The sequence below is a fragment of the Macrobrachium rosenbergii genome, chromosome 18 (genome assembly GCF_040412425.1).
Source record: "Macrobrachium rosenbergii isolate ZJJX-2024 chromosome 18, ASM4041242v1, whole genome shotgun sequence".
Classification (NCBI taxonomy): Eukaryota; Metazoa; Arthropoda; class Malacostraca; order Decapoda; family Palaemonidae; genus Macrobrachium; species Macrobrachium rosenbergii.
Genome location: NC_089758.1, coordinates 9,849,641 through 9,876,733, shown reverse-complemented (window position 1 = coordinate 9,876,733; position 27,093 = coordinate 9,849,641). Strand labels below are relative to the sequence as shown.

Here is a 27,093-nt window from a genome sequence, read left to right as displayed (position 1 = left end):
TCTGATATCCGGTAGCGGGAACCGAACCCGCACCCCAAGAAATCACAACACTAAACACGATTTGGCGCTTGGCTCCGATGGTGACGATGGGTCTACAGCATTCTAGCTCTAATAAATATCAGAATTAGATAGGTATATGTATGTATAAGCGGCAATAGACTTTTATCCTTCTCGTGGTCAGGTCGGCAACGAGACCTCGTTGTAATTTCTCGGCGTGCGGGTTCGATTCTCACTGCCGGACATCAGAATTGCTTCATATTTCTTGCATTTGGATCTAAAGCTTTGTAGTGACAAGTGTATCCAAAAAGTGTGACGATTCGAGAAATTAAGAGGGCATTATGGCTATAACAATTACATATATACATACATACATACACACTTATATAATATATATATATATATATATATATATATATATATATATATATATATATATATATATATATATATATATATATATATATATATATACTGTGTATATATATATATATATATATATATATATATATATATATGTATATATGTATATATAGCATATATATATATATATATATATATATATATATATATATATATATATATATATATATATATATATTATTATCAACACAATCACATGTGGAGCAGGAATCAATTTATGGTACTATCGGAATCAAAACCTTTCCCAGGTTTTAGATTGAAAGGCAAAGGCGTTACCAACTGAACCACACAGGTAAAGGCCTTAGGTACAGTGGTACTTAGGTTCCAAATTCTTTCATGAATCGTGTGGTTTAGTTGGTCGCACCCTTGCCTTTTTAATTGAAAGACCTGGGTTCGATCCTAATATGAGCCAGAAATTTATTTCTGTTCCACGCATGATTGTGTTGATTACTTATATGTACAGTATATATAAATATATATATATATATATATATATATATATATATATATATATATATATATATATATATATATATATATATATATATATATATATATATATATATATATATATATATATATATTCAAAAAGTGTGTGTGTGTTTGGTGAAAATAAAAATGTCAGTATCATAAAACACGCTTGACTTTCTCGGGGCAGCTTTAGTAATTGAATGTTGTGACTTGAAGACAATGCTAAAGGGAATTACAAACTCTTAAAAACTACGACACTCCTTCGCTAGGTCCTTGTAATTGCCTGTTTCTTGTAAAATGATTGGTACCTTGTCTCTTTGTGATGTGAAAAGCTACTGCTTGCAATAATATTTGAGTAACTTGAGTAACCATAGATATTAGACAAGTTATTAATTATTCATATTACAGCTCGGTTCATCAGTCATTTCTTCTGTTCAGACTTTCGGAAATTTTTGCTTAAAACAGGTTACTGTCACCAACTATAATAAATGTAAATGGTATTGGACTAAAATTTTTAATTCTTAGATTTTCTTTGCTTCTCTTCATTGCTTTATTTGCATGTATTGCTGACACACACGCACACACATATATATTGTATATATATATATACACACACATGTGTGTCTGTGCTTGTAGTTTATTAGAGAATTTCTGACGTAGGCTACAAGATATTCTGGAACTTCAAAAGTACGTTGTTACATTTATTATTATTCTATTATATACATTATTTATTTTTTCTTTTATGTTTCATTTACTCTGCAACCATATTACCTTAGCATTTATTCAGACGTCTTGATCAGGTCCCATGTACAGATCAGTCCTGACTATATGGTACCCCCAAAGAGCAGTCTTGGCTGCCCCCTTACCTCACACACGTGCCCTGGCTTCTGAAGTCAAGATAGACTAGAGGGCTCAAACTCATTTTATTGCATTTGAGGGCTCAGAATTATTTTATTGCATTTGAGGGCTCAAAACCATTTCATTGCATTTGAGGGTTAAGAATAATTTCATTGAGTTTGAGGTTCAGAATAATTTTATTAACATTGGAGGGATAAGAATAATTTCATTGCATTTGAGGTTCAGAATAATTTTATTAACATTGGAGGGATAAGAATAATCTCATTGCATTTGAGGTTCAGAATAATTTTATTAACATTGGAGGGATAAGAATAATCTCATTGCATTTGAGGTTCAGAATAATTTCATTACATTGGAGGGTTAAGAATAATTTAATTTCGTTGCCTTCAAGTCTTCTCTCTTTTGTTGTGAAGCAATTGTTATATTGTGGCTCCCAAATCTCCGGAAGAAGAGCAAAGGCCATTAAATATATTGTTTGTTTACTTCCTTCAGCGTCTCTGTTTGAAGACAACTGCGTCATTGTCGGCGGAACATCATTACTGAAACAATTCCATTTGAAATGACAATTAGATGAAAAAAGTTGACCTAGGCCTATAATTACAAGTTAAAGTTTTAATGAAACATCAGTACTGAAACAGTTTCATTTGAAATGATAATCAGATGAAAAAAAAAATTGACCTAGGCCTACAATTACAAGTTAAAGTTTTAATGAGACGAACATAAACGAATACTGCATACTGTTGACAAATATTTAGAATCTCCTTTATACTGGACTGGAGCCGGTGAGCTGGTCCTGCGCAACAAGCTTGAGAGTTCATCCAGCAGATTCTAGCCAGCATGAACCTCCTGAGACGCTTCAAGGGACAGACTCTGTTGGAGAACAAAAGGGTTGGTGTGATGCCACGCGTTGAAATGCAACCTGAACTGGGAAGAGAAGAAACGACCGGCCGTATCATCAACTACAACAGACGTGAAGGTTACAACCAAAGTAATATGCCCGAGTATTTTATTAGTGACAGACTTAATTTCCGGCAAAAGTTAGGTCAAAGGTGAGATGTAACGCATTATATTACTGTAACTACAATGAAGGCGATGTAAGTAGCCCAGATTACGAAAGGCTGACAGGTTGAAGGAAGAGTGTATAAGACAATAGTGAGACTAGCTTTGATGTATAGAGCAGAAACATGGCCGGTAAAGAGAGTGCAAGAGAAGAAATTGGATGCAGTGAGATGAAAATGCTTAGGTGGGTGTATGGAGTAACAAAAATGGACAGGATCAAGAATGAAAGAATGAGAGGAACTACTAAAGTCGTAGAACTATCAAAGAAGGCCAAGGAAAGAAGACTGCAGTGGTTAAGTATACCTTAGTTTAACCAGACCACTGAGCTGATTAACAGCTCTCCTAGAGAGGGCTGGTCTGAATGATTAGACTTATTTTACGTGGCTAAGAACCACTTGGTTACTTAGCAACGGGACCTACAGCTTATTGTGGAATCCGAACCACATTACAACGAGAAATGAATTTCTATCACCAGAAATAAATTCCTCTAATTCTTCACTGGCCGGCCGGAGACTCGAACTCGGGCCTAGCAGAGTGCTAGCCGAGAACTCTACCGACTCGTCCAAAGAATGCAGTGGTATGGCCATGTGATACGTAGGAGGGAAAGTGATGCAGATGGAGGTGCCTGGTGGGAGAGCGAGAGGAAGACCGAAGAAGCGAAGGTGGATGGATGTAGTTAGGAAAGATTTGAGAGAGAAACGGTTGTCAGAGGACGATGTGTTTGATCGCGCCAGATGGAGGAAAGCTGTCAGATACATCGCTCCCCGACATGGAAGTGGGACAAGATGCAGAGAAAGAAGATTACGAGAGGCTGACGCGTTTTTCGATGGAAATTCTATCGTCACTTCCCTTTTTTCCTCCACAAAGTAACCTGTAAATTATTTCCGGTGTATTTTTAAGTTTAAGCGAGTCTATCAATGACCTGTTCTTTGAACTGCAAGATGAAAGACACAATTAAAAAAAAAAAAAAAAGTTCTCTTTCAATCGGAGTCTAAATTGCGTAGTAAAAAATCACAGTAGGGATTATAACCCAGGCCCTTTTCCTATTGTGGAGTGGAGATATCGCAAGGGATAAAAAAGGAGAAAGGAAGAAGACGGCTGAAAAGATAAAATCTGGATCTCCTCCATACTCCCTCTGGAAGGAGGGGAGAAGGGTGAAGCATCTTAATGACTGGGACTCCAGAGGCCTTGTTCCGCGTTCCAGGCTTCCAGCGTCTGTCTGGTTCGCCTTCCCATCCGAAAACAACAACAATCCGCCGGCAAACTATAAAAAAAAAAATTTTTGCTAAAGACGTAACGTCACAGTGGTTACGGTGAATGTAGGCTATGCAGTGGTCGAGGGATGGATGATCGCATCATTCTCTCTCTCTCTCTCTCTTCCTTTTATGGAAAATCGACGAAGTGAATCAGACGGGATAAAAGGCGGAAACAGTTTTGAGGGTGATGACGGTTGCAGCCCAGTCTTGCTCATTTTTCTCATTTTCCCTGCTATTAAGAGGCACGTTTTTTCCGTCCGCTAAATATTTGGGATGAGGCGGTAAACTGGGTGCATTCTTGCAAAAATATGATGGGATAAATATTCTCTTTTACGGAATAAGTACTCATTTGACAGCATTTTTATATATTTTTCTCTTAATTTTGCTATTCTAATTTCATCAAATATGGGGACTTTATTGTATAGAGGCTTGTTGAACAAGTCAATGGCCTTTCCGGATTGTTTCACAAGTAAGTAAGCACATCCTGGCTAATAAAAATAATAATGATAATAATCAAATATAGCATAACCTGGCGTCGCAGCGAAAAGCAGGTCCTCATCTATAAATACGGCTAAGACGGGAATAATCATCAACACATTTCTTAGAACAAACCTCGCAAGAATTGTTGCAAATACAAAGTGCAAATTCCACCTCCATTTATGCTTCACGCAGTCTTATGATTATGAAGATGACTGTCGGTGTCTATGCTTTATTCTGTTAATGATCTATAGCGATTATTAATGCTTCCTCTCGTATCCCATTATTTAGGCGTTATCTTCTCCAGTATTGGTGAATAGAAAAAAAAAAGAAGAAGCAAGGTGTTCCAGAATCCGTGAGCTTACTCGCCCAAACTGCCTTCCAGGTACCTAATCATCTTCGCTACAGATGCGATCTGGAAGCAGGCATCGGGAGATTGGTACCGTGTTTGGAATTTTTGTTTCTGTGCTGATCTTTGGTTCTTAGGTGGTTCTTGGGGATAGTTCCCTTCTAGTAAACTAAAATTTCCAGGCTTTTATTTCTAGAAGGATGACGACTGGATTGATATGAGCCATAAGTAGGCGAGCATATCCATATCCATACTTGGTCAGGGGACCGGCCCCAGGGACGTTGTTTCTGGGACAGTCGTCGAGTCACGTCCTTTAAATGTGTTTCCTCCGTACGGGGTTTGTGCTGTCAGTGCACCTCACGCGGTGCACTGTATGCATTTTAAGGGCCGTTGCAGCATCCCTTCGGCCCCTAGCTGCAACCTCTTTCATTCCTTTTACTGTACCCCCGTTCATATTTTCTTTCTTCCATCTGACTTTCCACCCTCTCCAACAATTGTTTCATAGTGCAACTGCCAGGTTTTTCTCCTGTTACACATTTCAGACCTTCTTGCTGTCAGTTTCCCTTTCAGCGCTGAATGACCTCATAGGTCCCAGCGCCTGGCCTTTGGCTTAGATTCAATATTCTTCTATTTTAAAAATGTGTTCGTTTAACTTCGCCGTTATTGGATCACTGACTGAGTGGTTGACGAGTGGCTTGACTCTCTCTTGTCATTTTTTCAGAACAAAATCCGAATACTTTTCATAAACTATGTTGACAGCAACAAAACCTGCATGGAAATGACTCGTCAAATCTTCTCGAGGACGTTGTTGCTGGATCCAAAGGTTGTTGATATTAACCTGACAACTAAAACTAAGAAACCTTGAAACATCAGTTTTTGATGGAAGAATTCTGTAATAAAACCATATCTTTCTATTACACGCCACCCTTGATGGCATTTTCATATGAGAGCTTTGCTTTAACCTTTTTGCAACTTCACGTCACACCGACCAGCTAGCATTCACATGTTTAGATTTCGGCACAGTAATTTAAAATCACACTCGAGGATGCTCTTGTCAAGATATAAACTGCTGCATATCAGAGAGACTTCACTGGTGACGCTACACTTTTCACTGTGATGACACTCTTATCACAAGGGCGAGGAGCCTGCTTGTTCTGACTCGGAAAATATAACTGGATATATGGAACGACTTTTAAGAGATGGATGATGCAGTGGAACCGATGCCTTTCTCTGGAAATGAACCTTTCTTGGGTGTGGAAAGGTTATTTATGTATGAAAAGAATATGTATATAATGTATATATATGTATATATATATATATATATATATATATATATATATATATATATATATATATATATATATATATATATATATATATATATATATATACACACACACACACACACACACACACACACACACACACACACACACACACACACATGATGAAGCAGATTAAGAGCAGGAATACGATGGGACACGCATTTTGTTTTATTTCTACGTTTCGTGACAACATCGCCACATCTTCAGGGATTTTCTCTAGTCTCAGTTTTAACCAAGTGTGCATGTAATTTACGTTTGTGAGTTGTAATTTTACCATTAAAATTGTTTTAGCTTTTTGGATTTTATAATCAGCTCTTATTTTATGTTAACATATTATATTTTATTTTGTAGAAAATCCCTGAAGATGTGGCGATGCTGTCACGAAACGTAGGATTAAAACAAAATGCGTATCCCATCGTATTCCTGCCCTTCATCTGCTTCATCGTGCGTATAAGCGCCTTGCGCGTCGTCTGATCTATATATATATATATATATATATATATATATATCTATATATATATATATATATATATATATATATATATATATATATATATATATATATATATATATATATATATATATTATATGGTCCAAAGTATTTTTATATACCAGGATACATGATATGATTTCCATTGAGAGTGTAAAACAAATGATGGAAAGGTTGATGAAGAAAGAGAGGAATGTGCTCTTATGAAACGCAAATCCAGGTTAAGTGATTATTATGGAAAATTCTGGAAAAGTTTAAGATGGAAGAGAAAGACTCTGTGATTTGTGTATGAACGTTAAGGCGCGGTGCAAGAATGGAAGTGGTCGAAGTACATCGATATGATGATAGTAGGGCTAGAAAAAAGGCGAATTGTAAATTAGGCAAAGTAAGCAGGGGAGCTGGGTGTCTGAATAAAGTGGTTGCTGAGCCAACTCTCCTTTGTGGTAGGAAAGAGTGCTTATTGACTCCAAATAGATGTTGAAGGTGAATTGTTTTCATAACATGCATGATGTAAGACGGATTGGAAACGTGAGAATCATGTTCATACGCAATGATAAAAAGGTTAGCCTAATGAAGGGATGGACCAACATTTTAAATTGCTTTGTTCACAGGAGTGAATCGCCAGTGTCAGTCAGTGGAGCGGTTAAAGTTTTGTAAGTTACTGCACGCGAAGTTCATCCTTGAGTCGACAGTTAAAGGATGACCGTAGCAGGGAATACTGTCCACTTTTTCTGCCGATGGACCTCTGAAAGGTGGTGTTTTATATCTGGAAAAAAGTATTTTAATACAGTAATTTATTTAACTAACATATTATACATACATATATACATACTGTTTATGTACGAGTATACGGAGAGAGGGAGAGAGAGAAATAAGGCGGAATAGACTCACTGGTATCACCGACGCATTGTAGGAAAATACCTCGATACGAGCATCGCTTCTATTTAGGGAATGTACCCTGACGTCGGTCGGGGATATTCTCTCTCTCTCTCGCTCCAAGCCTTCCTTATATGACATCACATATATGACTAATTCTTTTAAAGTTTTCTCTTGATCATTTCTGAATTGATTTCTCTTCTTGTACTCTTGTGGTGACCGCCTTTGCTTACTTACGAAAAGACTCGGTCTAATGCGGCAGGAGGAAACGCGCCAAGCCAGAGGTCGCGGCTGAGAGTGTTATTAAAACAAAGGGCATCGTTGCATTCCTCGCATTATATGTCAAGGTGAACGGCGAGTTTCGAAGTGTATTTGAATTATATTTCTCTTGACACGCATGAGATAATATAAGCTTTTTCTTTTTCATTTGTTCACTGAGATGGTCAGTTCGTGAAGAAAGTGATTAAGACAAATGTATTTTCGAATCTGACTTGTCAAGGAGAGAAATAGAGAATGTTTTCTCATTCTTTGTTCTTTCAACAAGATTAATAAAAAAAAGGGGGGAACAGAAGCAGAAAGAAAATTCCAGAGTTCTAGTTGGAGTAGAATCAACAGTCGACACTCCGGGAACCCGTGGTTCACTAGTTTTAATTCTCCTGAATTCTTCTAAGATATATATATATATATATATATATATATATATATATATATATATATATATATATATATATATATATATTACTATATATATGTATATATATCACTAACAAAGTGAGATCTTCATTTATTCTCTTTAATTCTGTCATTTTATAGAATGATCTTCATATCTGATTTAAGAGTTCAAAAGATCTACTTATTATGTTATTTTATTATTTTATGCAAGTTTATGTAGCATCTTACAAGCCTAATGCAAAGAACTGAAACAGGTGTTGACTCTGCACGAGTTTAAACTTGGCAATGTAGAAAAGATTAAAATTTTTGCGTTAGCAATACTCTTACTTTATTACGATCCACTAGCATTTTGTACTTCCCAAATTCTCCCAAAAGGCAGAGACAGGCTTTTTCAGAATTGGATGATTCATTAATAAGGTGGTATAGATTAGACCTGATTTCTCTGATGTGTTGAAAGCCTCTTGCCTCTAGTGTACACGTTGCTAGGCTTCTTCAACCTATGTCAGAGTAGTCCTAGGTAGTCCTAGTCGCACATGCTGAGAGTGAGAACCTTATACTTCCCTCAGTAATTTTCTTTCTCTGTGCCCTTGAACCGTGACATATCAAATTCAAGCTTTAATTCTTATGAAATACTTTATTATTTTCTTCTGACTTGGCGATTTATGCCCAAACACGATGGCAGTGCAATACCCAACATAACATGTCAGAGCTTGCATAAGCAGACATGAAATAGTTCTGGGAAACCAGAGGTGTAATTTCATCGTGCATAATAGCGTTTGCAACTGCACATTAATTCAGAACAATTAATGTCCGCAAAACCATCCCTATTAACATTCACCATTGTTAGCACTGCATAACCTATAAAGTCCTATATAATTAACATCTACGTCAGCATCCATATATGCATCCGCTGGTATTTTTTTTTTTGGTAAATACTCACCAATTCACTACAAAGTAAGGATAAAACTGTAGTCGAACGGCCTAAAATGTAACTGGTTACACAACAAACGTAAAAGATAAGAAATTTCACTTTAAGCTTCTTTATGTCATTGGTTAAAAAAGTTGCTTTGTTTAACAATGGTGATTCAAGAACAAAAATAAGGAGTGGTCGACCTGGGCCCAATGTTTAAAGGGTTGTTTTTCCTTAGACTTTAAACTCTGTTTTATTTTGAGCACTATGCGAAGAAGCCAAAGCCTTACTGATAAAATCTAGATTCAATAGGTTGCTGGTCTTATCGTTTCTTTAGGATTTGAATTCCTGATGTGGCGCTTGCATTGTCTTCCTGATCCGTAAAAACCTTCATATGTTATATGTGGCGCGAATGTATGCCTGATGTCACACGCCGCTGGGTCAGTGTTTTCCAAATTGTATCCTCATGGTTACTGTAACTTCCTCGCCTGCAAGATATTGTGTGCCAAGAATGGATTAGCCGTAGGAACTTATCACAAGGCGGAAAAGGTGGTCACAGTGGTTGGACTGTGACGTTTCGATGACGCGGGGTGTCTCCCGTTATGGATGCTTAACGATATAAACATGTTTTATTTTAACGAAAATCCGATTAACCTCGCAGTTGAAAACGGAAGTGGTGCATTGGTTATCAACAAAATGTCACTTTTCGGTAGTTTACTCATCGTTGAATTGACAAAAATATTATGAAAATTGGTATTCATTAATATAGAAACACGATAACTGGCACCTCGTAGACGCTCCTCCCAGCAAGTCGCAACAGAATCCCAGTACTATTCCGAAGCGAGGTCTCGTAAACGGACCGAAATTAGTGGGTATCGCAGTCCCGCCTTGCGACTACTGTTGGTCGGTCCGTTGTGTGAACTGTGAAATCGTCTGTCAGGGAGCCGAGACACCTAAGTTCAACTGTACGAACCAAAAGGAAAATTAATAAGATCAACGTACAGGCTGCTAGTACTGCTTGAAACAAGATAGGGGGAAATATTCGCTTGAAGATTGGCACAGAAGTACAGCGCTTTTTAGTTTAACTCTGCCAGTGACGACGTCCTTCAGAAATCATCATTATGGATAGACGAAGTCTGTTACAGGTAAGACCATCAGATTGGCGTTTTTCTCTTCCGTTGTCCGACCAGCTAAAGAGTTATCCAACGTAGGTTATCATAATTGCTAATTGTTCCGTTCCGTGGACTTTGCATTTGCGAGTTAGGCCTAGGCTATTAATTTTTATATAACCTATGTTCCAAATAGGAGTCTGAATTATTTCAGTTACTAAGCTGTTTGCCTTTCTTGTTATCATCCACCCAAGATATTTACTCGTAAGGCATTCTTAGTGTCAAAGAAAGCGGGAGGTTATACTTCAGACTTCATAATGTAAATTGCTCACTATGTTATACTGTCTATCGAAGCCGGTGCTTGTTATCGTTACTTGATGAATGTGCTGATGGTAAACAGAAATTGTACAAGATTATGCAAGACCCCTTCGCAAGTCTTATTTGGGCAGATGCTTTACATGAAATTTTTTTTTTTATCTTTTATTTATTTAGGTAAAACAAACTCGATGTTATAAACCTGTTGCTAGCTGCCGTTACGGGCACTTTTAAGGTTGTGGTATATAGATAACTTTGAGGACCACCGTAGCCACTTTAGTCCATTATGTGTAAGGGTTAGTCCAGCAAGGTGTTACCTAATTTAAGCCTGTCGTTAGTCGGGTAAAGTTTTGCTTGACGTCGATGGATTATGGAAAACATGGAAAATGTGTCTAAACGGTATTGGTCTTCTGAGACTGCAACTTATTTTGAAGACCAATAAGCCATTGTGTGTGTTTTAGCTGCAGCCGAAAATGCAAAATGCAATGTTTTATTTACTTCCATTCATTTAAACGGCAGCTATGTTGCACTTACGATTAAAATATGTCCTGTGAACGAGAGAGAGAGAGAGAGAGAGAGAGAGAGAGAGAGAGAGAGAGAGAGAGAGAGAGAGAGAGAGAAGTTGGCATATCTTTGCAAGGATTTTATTTCATCGAAACGTGTCATCATTATTTTTGGAATGTCTCATTTGCAAAATGGTATTTTATAAACAAATAATTAATTGGATAAAGCGCACACAGTAGTACACCTGTAGGTGTAAGGAATTCTTGTGATGAAGCGAATTCTGTGTCAAGTTGTTATTTTTGGTTTAGTAAACGTAAATGTGCAAATGATAACTTTACATATATACACGTGTGTGTGTGTATGCATATATGTATATACATGTCTGTATAATGTTCTAAAAGGCCCACAACCGAAACAAGGAAAATTAAACAAGCCAGTATGTTTCAACAATATGTATCGGCCTTAATCTCGGGGCTGGTGTATACTGGTCTAAATATATTGTAGCCTATTCACACGTACACTTTATACTGTATATATATGTATCTGTATGTATATCTATATATACACAATATACATACTCGTGCGTGTGTGTAAACATCTTTTTTTCATGCGACTGTGCTCACCAGCCTGAAACTTTTGCATTGTCAGCATCAATTTTCGTGTTCATTGTGTATGGAAATTATCGTTAATGAAAGGTTTTCGCTGAGTGGGCTTTGCCGGCCATATTTGTTTGTATATGTTTTTTTTTATATAAAATAGATACTCTTATATTCTAATTGCTCAGTTATGCTCATAACCATTCTGTATGTTTTTAGTTTATTGCTCCTGGTTTTCAGCTTCACGAGATTTTATGGTTTTACACAGATGTCTAGCACAATTTTATTGGACTTTCAAGATTTATGCAACTTTTTAAAAAAAATATTTTAGAGTCGAATTTCGAGGAAATGTTAAAACTTCTTAATAATATCTTGGGACTGAAAAACTATGATTCATAAATTTTACGGATATTTCGTACAAACAAACGAAAACGGATATAATATTGTTGTAGAATAAGGCAAACATTTCTAATTAGGTTTTCTTTTGAAAATGTGCAGTTTTTTTCTTCAGGCGGTAGTCAAGGCTATGAAAACATAAATTTATATTAAAATGTATGAATGATTCTTAGGTTTTTTCAAGAATTACACAAAACTTATTTTTAGATTTTCTCGTAACTTCTGGGTAAAAGAAAATTCAGAGTTTGTTGTTTTCTAAAGGTGTCCTGCAAACGCGTACCAATAATTCATGATTGTTCTGTTTAGTAACTGTCTTTCTGTCAGCCACTACACTTCAGTATTCTTAGCTTACGTACGTTTTCCTTGAATGGATATAACCTTCCATCTTAAAAGAGGCGAATCTGTGGCTTCCGGTGGGGTTAAATTCCAGTATTCCTTTCATATATGTGTCGTACTTCGTTGTGCAAAGATACCGCTCTCCCATCTCATGCGATTTTGCATAGTGAAGTCAATTGATATTCCTTCAAGGAAATGTTGTTTAGGCCTATATATCAAAAGGCATACTGCTTGTTCCAGCAGTTTGTCATTGTGTGTGAAGTTGCGTTTCATGAAGAGATAACTATGGGAAGAATGACTTGCAGTTTGCTGTTACATAGGTTAGCCTGAAACTGATTTGATGATATTGGATTCAGTAGTTATACCAACAGAAAACGAGGGGCAAAAGCTATCACTGGCCAACGGCGGTAAAAGTTAAGTTTTTGAAACCACGAGAGTTTGTGTCACTGACAATATCGCTTCCAAATTTATGCTCCTCACAGAAAGGTTAATCGTCTTTTGCCACGTGTAGTGAATTTATATTTGTTATGCGCAGACTGCACAGATGCTTATTAGCTGTGGCCATCTTCATTTGCATTGTTGAGTGTTATATCGTGATGCTTTTATACATTTGAATTGAAGAGCTGTGTATTCACTGCATTCAACAAATGTACAGACACGAGTTTTCTACACTAGCGACGTCTTCGTTCCCATCCATCTGGGCGGGGGTACATTACTCAGTAGGGGTTGGGGGGGTTAGTAAAGTCAGTGCACCTAACGTGGTGTATTGTAGGCATTACTTAAGGTTCTTTGCAGCGTCCCTTCGGCCCCAAGGTGCAACCTCTTTCATTTCTTTACTGTACCTCCGTTCATATTCTGTTTCTTCCATCTGAGTTTTCACCCTCTCTAACAATTTGTTCTTAGTGCAACTGCGAGGTTTTCCTCCTGTTACACCTTTCAAACCTTCTGGATGTCAGTTTCCCTTTAACCGCTGAATGACCTCATCGGTTCCAGCGTTTGGCCTTTGATCTAAATTCTATATTCCAATTCCAATTCCAGGGGTACGTTTGTGTTTGGCTGTTTTACAATTCGTTATTTTGAATCATAGTAACTGGTATTTTTATCAGTTTCTATGACAACAAAAATAAATGAAAATTAAAGTGGTGGCCTTTTTCATGTATGTACCATTTCAAACAAGTGGCAGTAGAATCTGTATGCTTTTGCATTGTTATATGACTTGTTGAGAGTGCTTGTCAGCTATCAGATGTTAATTAGTAACGACTTCAGTGAAAAATACGATGGTGAATGGGATAATGTATATCTCAGTTGAAGCTCAGAATTTCTGTTCTTAGGCTTCAAATTGTGCATTTTGTTTCGTATTGCTTAGTTGCAAATAACTGTTTGGTTGTGAGATGAGAGTGTCTGAAGGCTAATGTGGCATTGATGTTAACCCGATGGAACTGAGGAGAGTATAAATGAGTTTTAATGAATGGACAGTACTTGCACGCGCAGTCTCTGCATGCGAAAATGTTGTTGTAATGTACAGTATACTTGTGTTTACGAAGATTTTATACATAATAGTTTCATCTCTGTGTTACTAGACTTATACGTCTTACTTTCGCATGTAATTTTGATCTCTCTCATTTCCAAATCTTATTTAGCCTACCCAGTGTTTGATTTCCCATTTTTAGTCTCTCTGAATTCCAACTATAGGGAACCTGTACTGGGTATCATTGTTGACAAATATTCAAAAGTTATGCCTTACTAATCCATTCTCCTTCTGTTATTGCATTCCGTTGTGCACACACTTTCCTCATTAGTTATGTTTTCTTATATTTATTTTGAGTCTCATCTCTGTAAATCTTGTGGTGTTTAGGTGATTAAAACCACAAAACCTTCATATTCTGAGTCGCAAGTTTCTAATGGTACTCCAATCTAAACCTTCTCTCTCATGTCCGACCACTTTTTTCATTGTCAAATCTAGAGAAGGCAAACAGGAAATTTATTAGACAATTCGTATACTCCAAAAGCTATAGAAATAGTTCATTTCAGTGCCTTGAACCCTTTATTTTCATTTGCATCTAATATCCACACTTCACTTCCATAGAGGAGAATTGGAACAGCATTCACTCCATAAGTTTGAACACGGGCTATTGAGATACTCTTCTTTTCTTACAAATCTTTTGCATATACCCCTTGTTACCCTCCTTACTTTATCTGCTCTTTGACTCTTCTCTCATCTTGCATCATCGGTCACTTTGTCTCCTAGCAGCCATACTGAAATTCTCTGGTGCATCATCCTGGTTTCAAGTTATCCTCATAACCTCACTCTTGCTCTCTGATGTCTTGTTCATAGATATTTAAACCTTGGAAGCATACATATTCTGATACAACCTTTGCTTCATTGTGAAAACTTATTTGCTTTCACATGATTAGCCCCTTCACCATATATCGTCAATACGCATAAGTTCCTCGTTAGACGAGTCGGTAGAGTTCTCGGCTAGCACTCTGCTAGGCCCGTGTTCGAGTCTCCGGCCGGCCAATAAAAAATTAGAGGAAGTTATTTCTGGTGATAGAAATTAATTTCTCGCTATAATGTGGTTCGGATTCCACAATAAGCTGTAGGTCCCGTTGCTAGGTAACCAGTTGGTTCTTAGCCACGTAAAATAAGTCTAATCCTTCGGGCCAGCCCTCTCTAGGAGAGCTGTTAATCAGCTAAGTGGTCTGGTTAAACTAAGGTATACGAGTACCTTCTACATTGCAACTCTGTCAGTTCTGTCATAAGGCTTTTCTAGGGTCATGTCAGCAGTGTGAAACATTTGATAGGAGAGGGTGGTGAGATGGAGGAAAGAGAATATGAACGGGGGTACAGTACAAGGAATGAAGTACAAGATGGAAGTTAGGGGCCGAAGGGAAGCTGCAAAGAACTTTAAGCAATGCCTACGGAGTACCGCGTGAGGTGCACTGACGGCGCTAACTCCCAGTGGGGTGCCGTAGTAAACACTTGATCCACACACCTGACTCCTTGCCTAAACTCACACCGCTCGTCCCCTGTCACTCCTTATGTTGTCTGTATTAATATCTCATTCAAAATCCTACCATACATCATCCTTATCATACTAAATAATGTAGTGCCCCTTAATTCCAATAGTCATCTCCATGTTTAATTGCCTGTCGCATATTCTGTTCCCCAAACATTCTTAAATTCACATCAACCCCTTCCAGTCTAGCATCATCAAGATCTACCGTTCGTCTGTCCTTCACATGAAATGACCACACAGATATATACATTTATGCAAATTAATACGAGGCATCAGTTGTGCTTCATTCGTTTCTAGGTGTCTAAGCATAACCGGTTTATAGATATTCAATCCCCCCAAATTTTTATTGATAGACCAAATTTGTTTTTCTGGCATGGAAAGGATTCTATTTATTTCTTCATATACTTTATGTATCAATTTACTTATTTATATACAAATCGCCACCCAAAAATTCACTTGTTCACAGTTTACGTTAGTTTTCAAAATGAATTCGATATCCATCCATGTAGTTCTAGGGTGATGAAAACTGCCATCTGTAATTCAAAAGTAGCACATTCTGTATTACACATACGATATCTAAAGGGCGTTTCCTGTGTCCGACCTTGAATTGAAAACATCGGCTCCTAGAAATCACGATAGCAAGTATACTAAGATTTTACTTTTAGGTAGTAGAGTTTATTTTTGGAAGCTGCGTGCAGAAATATGCAGTAAGTGGTTTGATAACGTAATAATATCATAATTCCATAATTATGCTGTGTAGTCTGACTCACTTGATTGTCGAAAAAGTAATTCAGTACGCGTTAAAAAAAAATAACGCTCAGTTGATGAGCTATTCTAAATAGCAACAAATATCAGACGTAGATCAGATTAGCTATGGTTCCCGTACTAAATACCATTTAATACATTTAATGCATGCAATCTTACTCCAGTTTTATTTTTGTGGTCGGGATGGAGCAGCGGTGCTAGCGCTCTGCTATCAAGCCCAACCCACAACCGTCAACTTCTTCACCTTCCCGTCACTGCGTAATATTGTAGGATAGCAGCAAATGACTGAAATTTTAACGTCCTGTTCAAGATCCTTAAAGGAAATCCTGTTGTTGAATTCAAGGATTACTTTTTTGTAGATATAGTAATAAAAGATCATGTATAATTCTTGATGTAGTCTAGACAGAGGGAAGCGTTCCAAGTTTTTGAATTGATTGCTTTGTTTCCCGCGCATGGGAGAAGTCACGGAAGTGTTAATTCGTTTGGGCAAGTGTTTACATGTATTAATAATTAATAGTGTAAGTCAAGTAAGCAGTATGTATTTTTATTTAAATCTGGAACGTTAGTTGTATCTGCCCCAACATTCGAAATGATAATGAGTAGCTTCCAGTGGGCATGGTTCGGACAAGATGACGTCATAAACCGGTTTAGAAAAGTTTCCTACAACGGCTGTTGCGGAAGAAACAGGATGTAAGGTTGAGATAATATTTTATAACGCTTATTTACTGAGTTCTGGCACAGCTTACGTTCATCAGTTTTATATTTAATTTGTTTCTAGTGTTGTGAGTTACACTGAGCAAATTGAAAGGCTGTGGTTGATGGAATTACATAAAATCAGCATAGTCAATTGAACAATTTTTTTTTTTTGATAACTCGTTTCCTTATTTTTTGACATGACAAGTAAAAGGGAAAACTTTGCCTTTAAGACGTATCTGCTTTGGTACGATTCTTTCCAAGGCGATTATTATTCAGACATCTCATACTTTTTTTTTTTTTAAGCCTGTGCCCACTTCCGGGTAGTTGGGTACTTCAGCCTCCATTGTTGTATCATATTATCTCGCAACAACTCAGGCGTGTTAACCTAAAATATGACTTGGCAATTTTAGCGACTAGGTAGGTTAACCTGAATTAAACCTGAGAACTGCTTTTCTTGAGTATATTTCAATGTTTCATACGGTGTAGCTTACGCTGAAGTCTTTTAAATGAACGAACGCGAACGTAGGTCTATGCAGACTTGTTAGCATAATGTATTACTCTCTTGAATAATATCGGAACAGAGAGAGAGAGAGAGAGAGAGAGAGAGAGAGAGAGAGAGAGAGAGAGAGAAATTACAGTAGAAGTGAAATCCGTGCGTCTCCAGGTAGACGACGTGATTATTCTTTGCCATTTTTCAGCTGTTGCCATGCCACCGTACTTATGGTCCGGTTTCTTTTCGATCCAAGATTTTTTTTCAGGAAGGTGGATGGATTCCTCTCCATCCCTCCCCCCCGGCTTGCCTTCCTCTTCTCCTGTTTTTTACGTAGCTAATTTGTCCTGACAGAAAACAAAAAAAAAAAAAATGTTCAAGGGACTTCTCTAAAGGTCAGTTGCGCAACACCCAGTTAGCGGTTGCGCGGTGACTGAAGATTAAGGGCCTAGCTTCACGTTTCGTTATTGTTGTTTGCATGCACACATACACATACACATACACACACCTGTATATATATGTATATATATATATATATATCTATATGTATGTATATATATCTATATATTTGTATGTACGAGTATGTAAGTGATTAAAACTATATTAACATTGAAATTTGATATCGTGATTCTTAACACGATATACATCAAATATTTCAAGGTGTTTTTAATTTATTTGAATTGTAAAGGGATACTAAGACATCCTTTATGCACTCACTCGTTGCTTGTGATTCCTCTTATACCAAGAATGATTCTTGTTGCTCTTGAATTTATTTTTGATGGCATTTGAGTTCACTTTTATACACTTTGGTTTTGTATTGTTTGTGTCTGTAGAATCGTTTGTTATCTAGATGTGTGTTTTAAGTGGTTGTAATTCATGGTTTAGTTCGACATATTATGATGTATTCTCTCATTTCTTTGTGTATACATATACATACATGTATGTATATATATATGTATATATATATGTACAGTATATATATATGTATATATATGTATATATATATATATATATATATATATATATATATATATATATATATATATATATAGATAGAGAGATATAGAGAGAGAGAGAGAGAGAGAGAGATATATATATATATAGATATATATATATATATATATATATATATATATATAGATATTTTATATACAGTATATATATATATATATATATATATATATATATATATAGAGAGAGAGAGAGAGAGAGAGAGAGAGAGAGAGAGAGAGAGAGAGAGAGAGAGAACTGTATTCACGTGTAACTAGGATATTGCTGCTTCCAAGCCATATTTACCCCTAGCTGCGGCCCACCACAGGGTCCTGGTCGCTAATTCACTACTCAGATCTAGCGGGGAACCACTGATTTTCCCCTTTCTTATAGGAAACTGGATACAGAACAGTGGATATTTATTTTAGAGAGGTGGGGGGACCCAGGTGCCGGGAGGGGATGGGTTGGGGTGCATGGGATATTCTAGCCTGTGACGTGAGGAGCTTATTTTCGGTGATTCACAAAACCCGTTTTTGTCCTTGAACATTCCAAGCGTTTGCTGGTTTTGCAGTTCTTGTACGTTGCTTTTACAAATGATCGGCTTTGCCAGTTGATTTAGTTTTTCCCTGCTTGTTACGCCTATAGTCCGAAGTGCTTGTTGGTGGAGTGTTATTGTTCTAATGCTTTGATTTAACACACACAACTATATATATATATATATATATATATATATATATATATATATATATATATATATCTATATATATAAAACATAATATATATATAGATATATATAATATATGTATAGATGTGTGTGTGTGATATTGTAGAATGCCGGTGATCTTGTGCCATCCACTATTTTATGGTGATTTTTCTTTAATTTCGTATACCTCATAATAAAAGTTAAAACTCGGAAGGAAAGGACGAAACAGGTTTGGTGTTTTCCCTCTTGAGAGATGCAAGAAATAAAAAAAAGCTTCGTATTATAATGATAATGACCTTAAGTCGTTTTCCTTAAGTCTTTATGGATGAAGTTGCTAACCCTACGCCCCTTTTCTTGACTTCGGCAAATGCTGGTATACTCTTATACCTGGGTGGATTTGGTGGGCAATAGGACGGGAGCAATTCATGGACTTATCAACCGTGAGCTGATTGCTGTACCGCTCAGCTCATTTTGTAAAATTTAATTTAAAAAGCACACAACAAAGATAAGTAAAGCAGTAAGGTGTAACGATCAAGCAGATTGGAAATGTCAGTTTACCATTTCAAATTGATTTTCTTTGTTTTTTATATAGTTTATGCTTTTCAATTTGACGTTACATGATTATGTATTCTATAAATGTAAGCTCTGGGATAGTCGCTTTTATTACAAACCACGTTCTGTGCTTTTGTTGACGGTATTTATTAATGGCCTGTGGTAATCAGTACCATTTTATAATTTTAGTAATTTTGTAAAAACAATCGATATTTAACTAGCATTCTCTGGATGATGGCTGGACCCTTTATGAAACCTCTTAACCTTGGTTCCAGTCCAAGGTTTTGGCGAGACAGACTAGAACCAGTCGTCCTTCTCAGAAAAAAATGAAATACTTTGGAAAGCGAAAGGTCTGTTTACCTACTATAGCACCACCTGGGAATTCTATCATGGAAGTGATTGTTTTGGTTTTATTCACATATTTAAGATTTTCATTTATAGATGTTTTTGTTCTGATAGAGCATCAGTTTACTGAAACAACACACAGACACACACTCTCTTGGTGTAGTGGCACGTGGCTTCCCTCTCAACAAAAGGTCGAGTTTCATTACTTTGGGGGCTTCAAGTAGGGTTCGTTGAATCATTTCATGTACCTTTTGACTTATGTTGTAAAGTACGTACCTAGTCCTTAGTCGACCGTGGTAAATCGCAGTCAGGGTGGCGAAGAGTATGGGTCTAGCAACCTCATCCCAAACGACTTTTGAAAACCGGAAGGTTTGAAACTACTGGAGACAAACCATTTAAGAGAAAGGGTATATATATGTCTGTATGTATATATCTGTATATTATATGTATGTTCATGCATGTGTACAGTATGTGTATGAATGGACGCACACTGACATACCTATACTAAGTTTCTTCAAGGACGAACAAAAGTTCAATAAACGCGGAATAGATTATCATTGCTCTTGTTACAGTGTTGGTCTAACGCGGAATTTATACGTGATTCGTTAACTTTATGGCCATTTTTCTTCTTGAATATACTCTTCTTCCTATGCCACGATGAGAGAAAGATGTGGTTTGACATCATAGAAGTACTATTTCTAAAGCATCAACAGCGTCGGATACCCTAAATCTCATAGCTTGTTGTCAGTCGAAAGGCCCACCTTTTGTCAAATTTATTTAAAATTCGAGACATCACTTCATTGCAGAACTTATTTGAGGTCATAAACAAACTTGGTTACAGTAATAACAAAAGCACCAACAACAACAATGAGGAGAGGAGGAAAATGAGGAGTTATGGTCATCATTGCGGTAAATCAGTGATGAGTCACCTCTGCGCTCAGGCATCTGAGGGTTATTTTAACACCTTGGTGTTATATAAGGCTGTGTGACACTGGATGCCCCAAAGAATTACTTCTTTGGCAACTGGTACCGGTGCTAGCGCTAGTGATAGTCATCGTTAGTCATTGGTGTGGGTGATGCTAAGTGTTTGCTAATACTTGATTGGTATTCGAGGTGCCCGTTTAGGAAAACAGTACTTTCACACACGCGCGCGCACACGCATGTATAAATATACTGTATATAAATTACATATATCAATATATATGTAAATATGTATATATATATATATATATATATATACATACATACAGAAAGAGAGAGTTTACGAAATTACTGGTCTTCTAAAATGCACAAACGCGTACAAAACGCGTACAAACAAACACGCAGACTAGCTGTGAAACAAGCTACAAAATAGGCAATGAGTCTATTCCCAAACAGATTCAAGCCCAGCACTGCCTCGTCTAAGAAATGGCTTTTCTGAGAAAAGTAAACGTAGACACTAAACATCTACCAATAATCTCCCGGGCATTGGAAGCGTTCGCATAATGAGTTCTCAGAATTTTGTAACTGAATGCTTATCCTTCCTGGTGTAGGCTGGATTGAAGACCTTGATGCCTTCCTAAACATTTCTTCCAGAAAGATTTCGAGCGCAATAATCATTCTTTATTTCCTGACTGACTCCTTTTACACTGATTTATGGTTGTTTTCAATTCAAGTAACGACTAACTCCTTCATTTGACGAAGGCCAGGAACAAAATAAACGTCATAAGGAAGCTTAACATTCGATAAAAGGTGTTTCGTTCCGTTAATTGTGTGTGTGTGTGTGTTTTTTTTTAATTTATTCCCCCGCTCATTCCATCTCATATGAAAATCTTATTTAGCACCATGGCAAAAAATAAAAGAAAATGAAGAGGTACTCTGCAGAGGAGAATTAAACGAGCTGTTACGCAAAGCGTTTCGTAGCCGGGGGAAGAACCAAGTTTGGCCGATCGACTTCGACGGGTAAATTTGGCTGGAAGTTGATGCTTGGGGATATGGGTGGGGAGGTGGGGGGAGAGGGTTGGCTTGGAGCTATTGAGCCAAACTTAAGATTTTTCTTGTTTTTGTCCCATGCTTTTTGTTGACTCCTGTGTAGGCGGGTTCAAAAGGACTTCATTATAGTTTCTTTCGTGCGCTCACTTTTTGCCTCTTCGTCTTGTGATGGCGCTTAAATGATCTCTACTTTTGCGTCTTTGTGAAGAGGACACTGATTGTTCATATATATATATATATATATATATATATATATATATATATATATATATATATATATATATATATATATATATATATATATATATATATATATATATATATATATATATATACAGTATATATACTGTATATGTGTGTGTATATTTTTAACACTGTCGTCTCTACTAACAGGGGTAGATCTAGAGAAAACAGTAATATGATGGTCACTACCACTTTCACAGTTCAGCTGATGAATTGTGGATGAACCCCCTGCATAGAAAACCTCCATAATATAAGCCATTTCATACACTGCACGGAAAGGTCATTAGTAGCATACTGAAACTTCCCTACTGACATTCCACTAGTCACTCTATTTTCAACGGTTTCTTGTGTTAGCTGGCTAAAAAGGCCCTACTTAATACCTTCTCCGTTCTATCATCCAGCATTTACTATGTCTCCTCCTCCTCTCCCTCGTCACACTTCCGAATTTTACACACTTCCAACTTATCATTCTCCATATCTTCCGCATGACCAAACCATCTCAAATACTCACATTCCTCCTTTCACCTTTAACCTTTTAAACCAGTTCTGCGTAACTCTGCCTTGCTCAGCCTTTCAGTTCTTCAGCTATGTATATTACACAAACAGTTTATCTCGACACTAACTTTTTTTCTTTGTATTCGCCATTTGCTCATCACTTCCATAAAGGAGGACTAGCACAACAGGCCCTTTCATACGCACTCCAGGTATCTTACCTCTCTTTTGCATATGCTCAATTACTTTCTGTGCTTCATTTGTTTTGTGACACCTCTGTTTATATAAATTTACATTTCCAAATACCTGCACAAGTGAGCCACTTCCATTGTGCTAAAATTCATACAATTATTCATTGTGTCAACTCCCTGGTTTAAGTGTGGGATATATTTTTAGCCATGCTCAGATTTACTTTAAACCTCCTCACACAGCCATCCTCTCAAACCCAGTCAGATTAGTCGTTTAAGGTTGACTGCTACCTCAGTGGTAGTAAGCAGTTTACCATCCAGAAGTGTAATGCTCGTTTAGGAGTTTAATGTACCATATCTCAAAGCAAAATGGCGCCAAGTGTAGGATTGTGGGCTCTTTTAGGGAAGGAAACACCCCTCCTGTTTTTTGCAGAAATCTTGTAACTTATTGCAGCCTAGCAGCTAGAACTTACTACACAGGCAAGAGCCCAGTTTCTTCATGAACGAGGTAGAAGATTTAGACTTGTTCTGTGCAAACCGATTTTGCCTCTGTTGACAGAAGCATTGCGTTATGTTATGTGCTTAATAGATAGGCAGCTATGATGGATAGCAGTCAAGGTTGATAAGACTTTGTGACAGATGGAAAGACTAATGTCTTCCGGCGCCGTCCTTCTACGAGAAAAGGCCATATATATATCACATACACAGTTGTTCTTTGCATTAGTAGAATTACTGAAAGGACCTCATTCAAAGGGGATGGTATCTAATGGAGTATTATTCAGAAAAAGTTACAAGCTCTCTTGGACACAGTCCAAGAAAGCTTGCAACTTTTTCTGAATAAATACTCCATTAGATACTATCCAGTTTGAACTAGGTCCTTTTTATATATATATATATATATATATATATATATATATATATATATATATATATATATATATATATATATATATATATATATATATATATATATATATATATATATATGTGTGTGTGTGTGTGTGTGTGTGTGTGTGTGTGTGTGTGTGTGTGTGTGTGTGTGTGTATAGTGTATGTGTATATACACACTATATACATATATGTATATTTATATTTATATATATATAATATATATATGTATGTATGTACAGTATATGCACACAAAAAGCAATATCTAAATAAATATATATATAAATAATATTTATTTAGATATATTTATATATATGTATATTTTTATACATATGAATATATATGTATGTATGTATGTACACACACACACACACAAAGTTACATGCGCTTCGCCAACCTCATCGACAATAGTCTGTTTTGCTATTATCAGTAGAAGTTGGTGGGGTCGGAAGTCAACCACGAACCGGACTTGAGAAACGTCCTCTCACGGAACTATAGTTTCATTGCGTTTTCGGTTTACTGCTTCGTGGGGGAACAATTTTAACATTTTTGTTAGAGATGTTCATCTTTTTCAAACTTTATATTAAAGTATTGGCATTGAAAGCTTGTGCTAGCAAACACACACGTACTCGTGTGTGTGTGTGTGTGTGTGTGTGTGTATGTATATATATATATATATATATATATATATATATATATATATATATATATATATATATATATTTACCCACCAGTGGGCGTTTTCCCTGTTAGGAGGCGATTCTGGAATAATCCTATTAAATGCTGAATTAATGATAAGCCCCTGCTGTTATTATTATTATTATTATTATTATTATTATTATTATTATTATTATTATTATTTATTATTATTATTATTATTATTATTGTTATTATTATAGCTAAAGATATGAATTTCATTTAATACACAAACTTTGTTAAAGATATGAATTTCTTTAACACACAAACTTTGTTCGTTAACTCTCTCTCTCTCTCTCTCTCTCTCTCTCTCTCTCTCGAAGAAGAAGAAGAAGAAGAAGAAGAAGAAGAAGAAGAAGAAGAAGAAGAAGAAGAAGAAAAAGAAGGAACCGCTTATGGCCGGTTTTTGTCTAAACCACAAAGCGGATTTGCCAAATACCCCAGATCGCCCGGGGAATGGATCCCATTCCGTGAGTGTCGCTTTTGCGGGAAAGAAATGGGAATTCCCTCAATCTCGCCCCTTCCATATTTCGTTTCCACGCCTTGGGTAGCATGACGATGTCGCAATAGGACATGATTTTTTTTTCATCTCTGCGGTAGTTTCCCAAATGCAGTATTCCCCTTGAGCTCAGATGTTGCATTGTAACATGAGCTAAATAATTGTTTTTCGGCAATTTTATGGTATAATCATCAGACTGAAATGATTCAATTAGGATTTAATGAAAAATAATGTATGGGGGTCACAAGTCATAAGGTCCCTTCATGAGTGTCAGACGTTGATGGTATGTTATCCCTAGGGGCTATATATACCCAAAAATCATTGCTGAGATCAGAAGGATACCTGAAGATGGAGATATGAAAAAGGAGTTTGAGCACAGGTGTTAATGTCCCTCCCTTGTAAATTTAAGGCAGATAAATGAAAGCAAGAAATGTGTTATCGGAATGTAGTACGCACATCAGGAATTTAATGTGAGGGTCGCAGCGATCCCTGGGAACCATAAGGAAATGCAAGTCTGTCAGAAATTTTGCTTTAAATATTTGCACCCAAAATGTTCATTTCGCTCCAAGCGTAATTTCCAGATTAGGTGTCAGGTCATTAAAGTTCTATAAATATTGCATTTTTTATACTATGGAATTTCATTAGTGCGTGTGTCGCATTATTTTTATGAGTTTAGTTTTTTCCTAACCTTCATTCCTTGGAGTTGCCTTAGTGCACAATCATTGTACTTTTGTTGATTTCAAAAGAACGTTACATCGTATTTTATGAAACGTGTTATTTTCTCATTTTGTATCCGTATAGTTTTTTTCTCCTGTTAGTCCTTGCCAAACGATTTAGGATTCTCTTGGTGATTTACGAGTATTATAACACGAACGAGTATCTGTAGTTAGTCCGCAGTCTAGCTCGACCCTGAATTCAAGGACATTTTTTACCTCAGTTTTATGGTCATGTGATTTTTTTTTTTTTTCAAATTTTTGTAAACTTTTACGTTTCAATTTTTCTTAATAGTTCGGTCGTTGAGGGACGTGACATTTATAGAGGCATTAACATTGAACAGTTTCCTTTATTCAGGTTTTTCACCGAATCAGATTTCATAGACAAATTCCTCTTAATAGAATAGTTAGCAGCACCCGTGTTCGTTTTTGTTAAATGTCACCAGAAATCTCACTTAAGAGATGAGTTGGTAATTGCTCCTCAAATACTATTATTCTTTTCTTAAAGGATAATTTTATTTTTTGGGGGGACAAATGGTGTTCAGTAGAAAATGGTTGTGATTATGATGATGTCTATCGGTAATATTACACGATGCAAATATTGTTATTATTATTACATACAAATACGTGCACAACGCACACATGTGTGTGTATGTATGTATGTATATATTAATAGTGTAGAGATTGCTATTCTTGTTAAACAAAAGTACACATTTGGTAAAGCTATTCTGAAGTAAGCAAAAATCATTGGTGAACTTTCAAATGAACTTACTGTTTTTATTTTTGAGATAAGAAAACATGAAGGCATCCGGTGCTCACGTAGAATGATGACGAACAGAAGGTATTCTCTCTCTCTCTCTCTCTCTCTCTCTCTCTCTCTCTCTCTCTCTCTCTCTCTCTCTCTCTCTCTCCGTGGAATTAGTATGAGTTTTAGAATATGATAAACCGCTCGAAGCGTATTGCTATAATTCTTTATGATCCTGTAGGGGTCAACTGAATCAGTTTCTTAGCATTCTAGCTGTAAGGCTCTATTGATTGACGAACTTCCATACAAAAAATGTAGAAAACATAACTGTAGCTAATGAGTGAACAATAGCCATGGCTTTAGAAGAACCTAAAAGCATTCTGACTGCATGTCCTATCCAATGTAAAAAAAACAAAAAAAAAAAAAAAAATCTTGGGTTCCCATGCGAAACTCGAATTTAGACCCGATTGAATAAGTAACCTCCGTCCACCTTCGCTGGTGAAGGTAATAATGTCAATAAAACTTCGTAAGATTAAACCTCAGACGAACTTTTTGAAATAACTAAAATAAAAAAATAACTTGGGAAATAATAAAAACGACACAAAGCCATGAATGATAGTCATAGCAAAGTTATTGGACAGAATATAAAACGAAACGATGTGATAATGAACCACTTAT

General features: G+C 36.5%; 1 protein-coding gene across 1 annotated transcript in view; it reads left to right on the top strand.

The window, feature by feature from the left end:
- The first annotated feature begins 2,586 nt into the window (after positions 1 to 2,586).
- LOC136847941 (uncharacterized) overlaps positions 2,587 to 27,093 on the top strand; it is a 76,003-nt gene continuing 51,496 nt past the window's right edge. The window contains exon 1 of the mRNA XM_067119960.1: positions 2,587 to 2,798. Coding sequence (XP_066976061.1) covers positions 2,587 to 2,798 — 212 coding nt within the window. The remainder of the gene's footprint in view (positions 2,799 to 27,093) is intronic.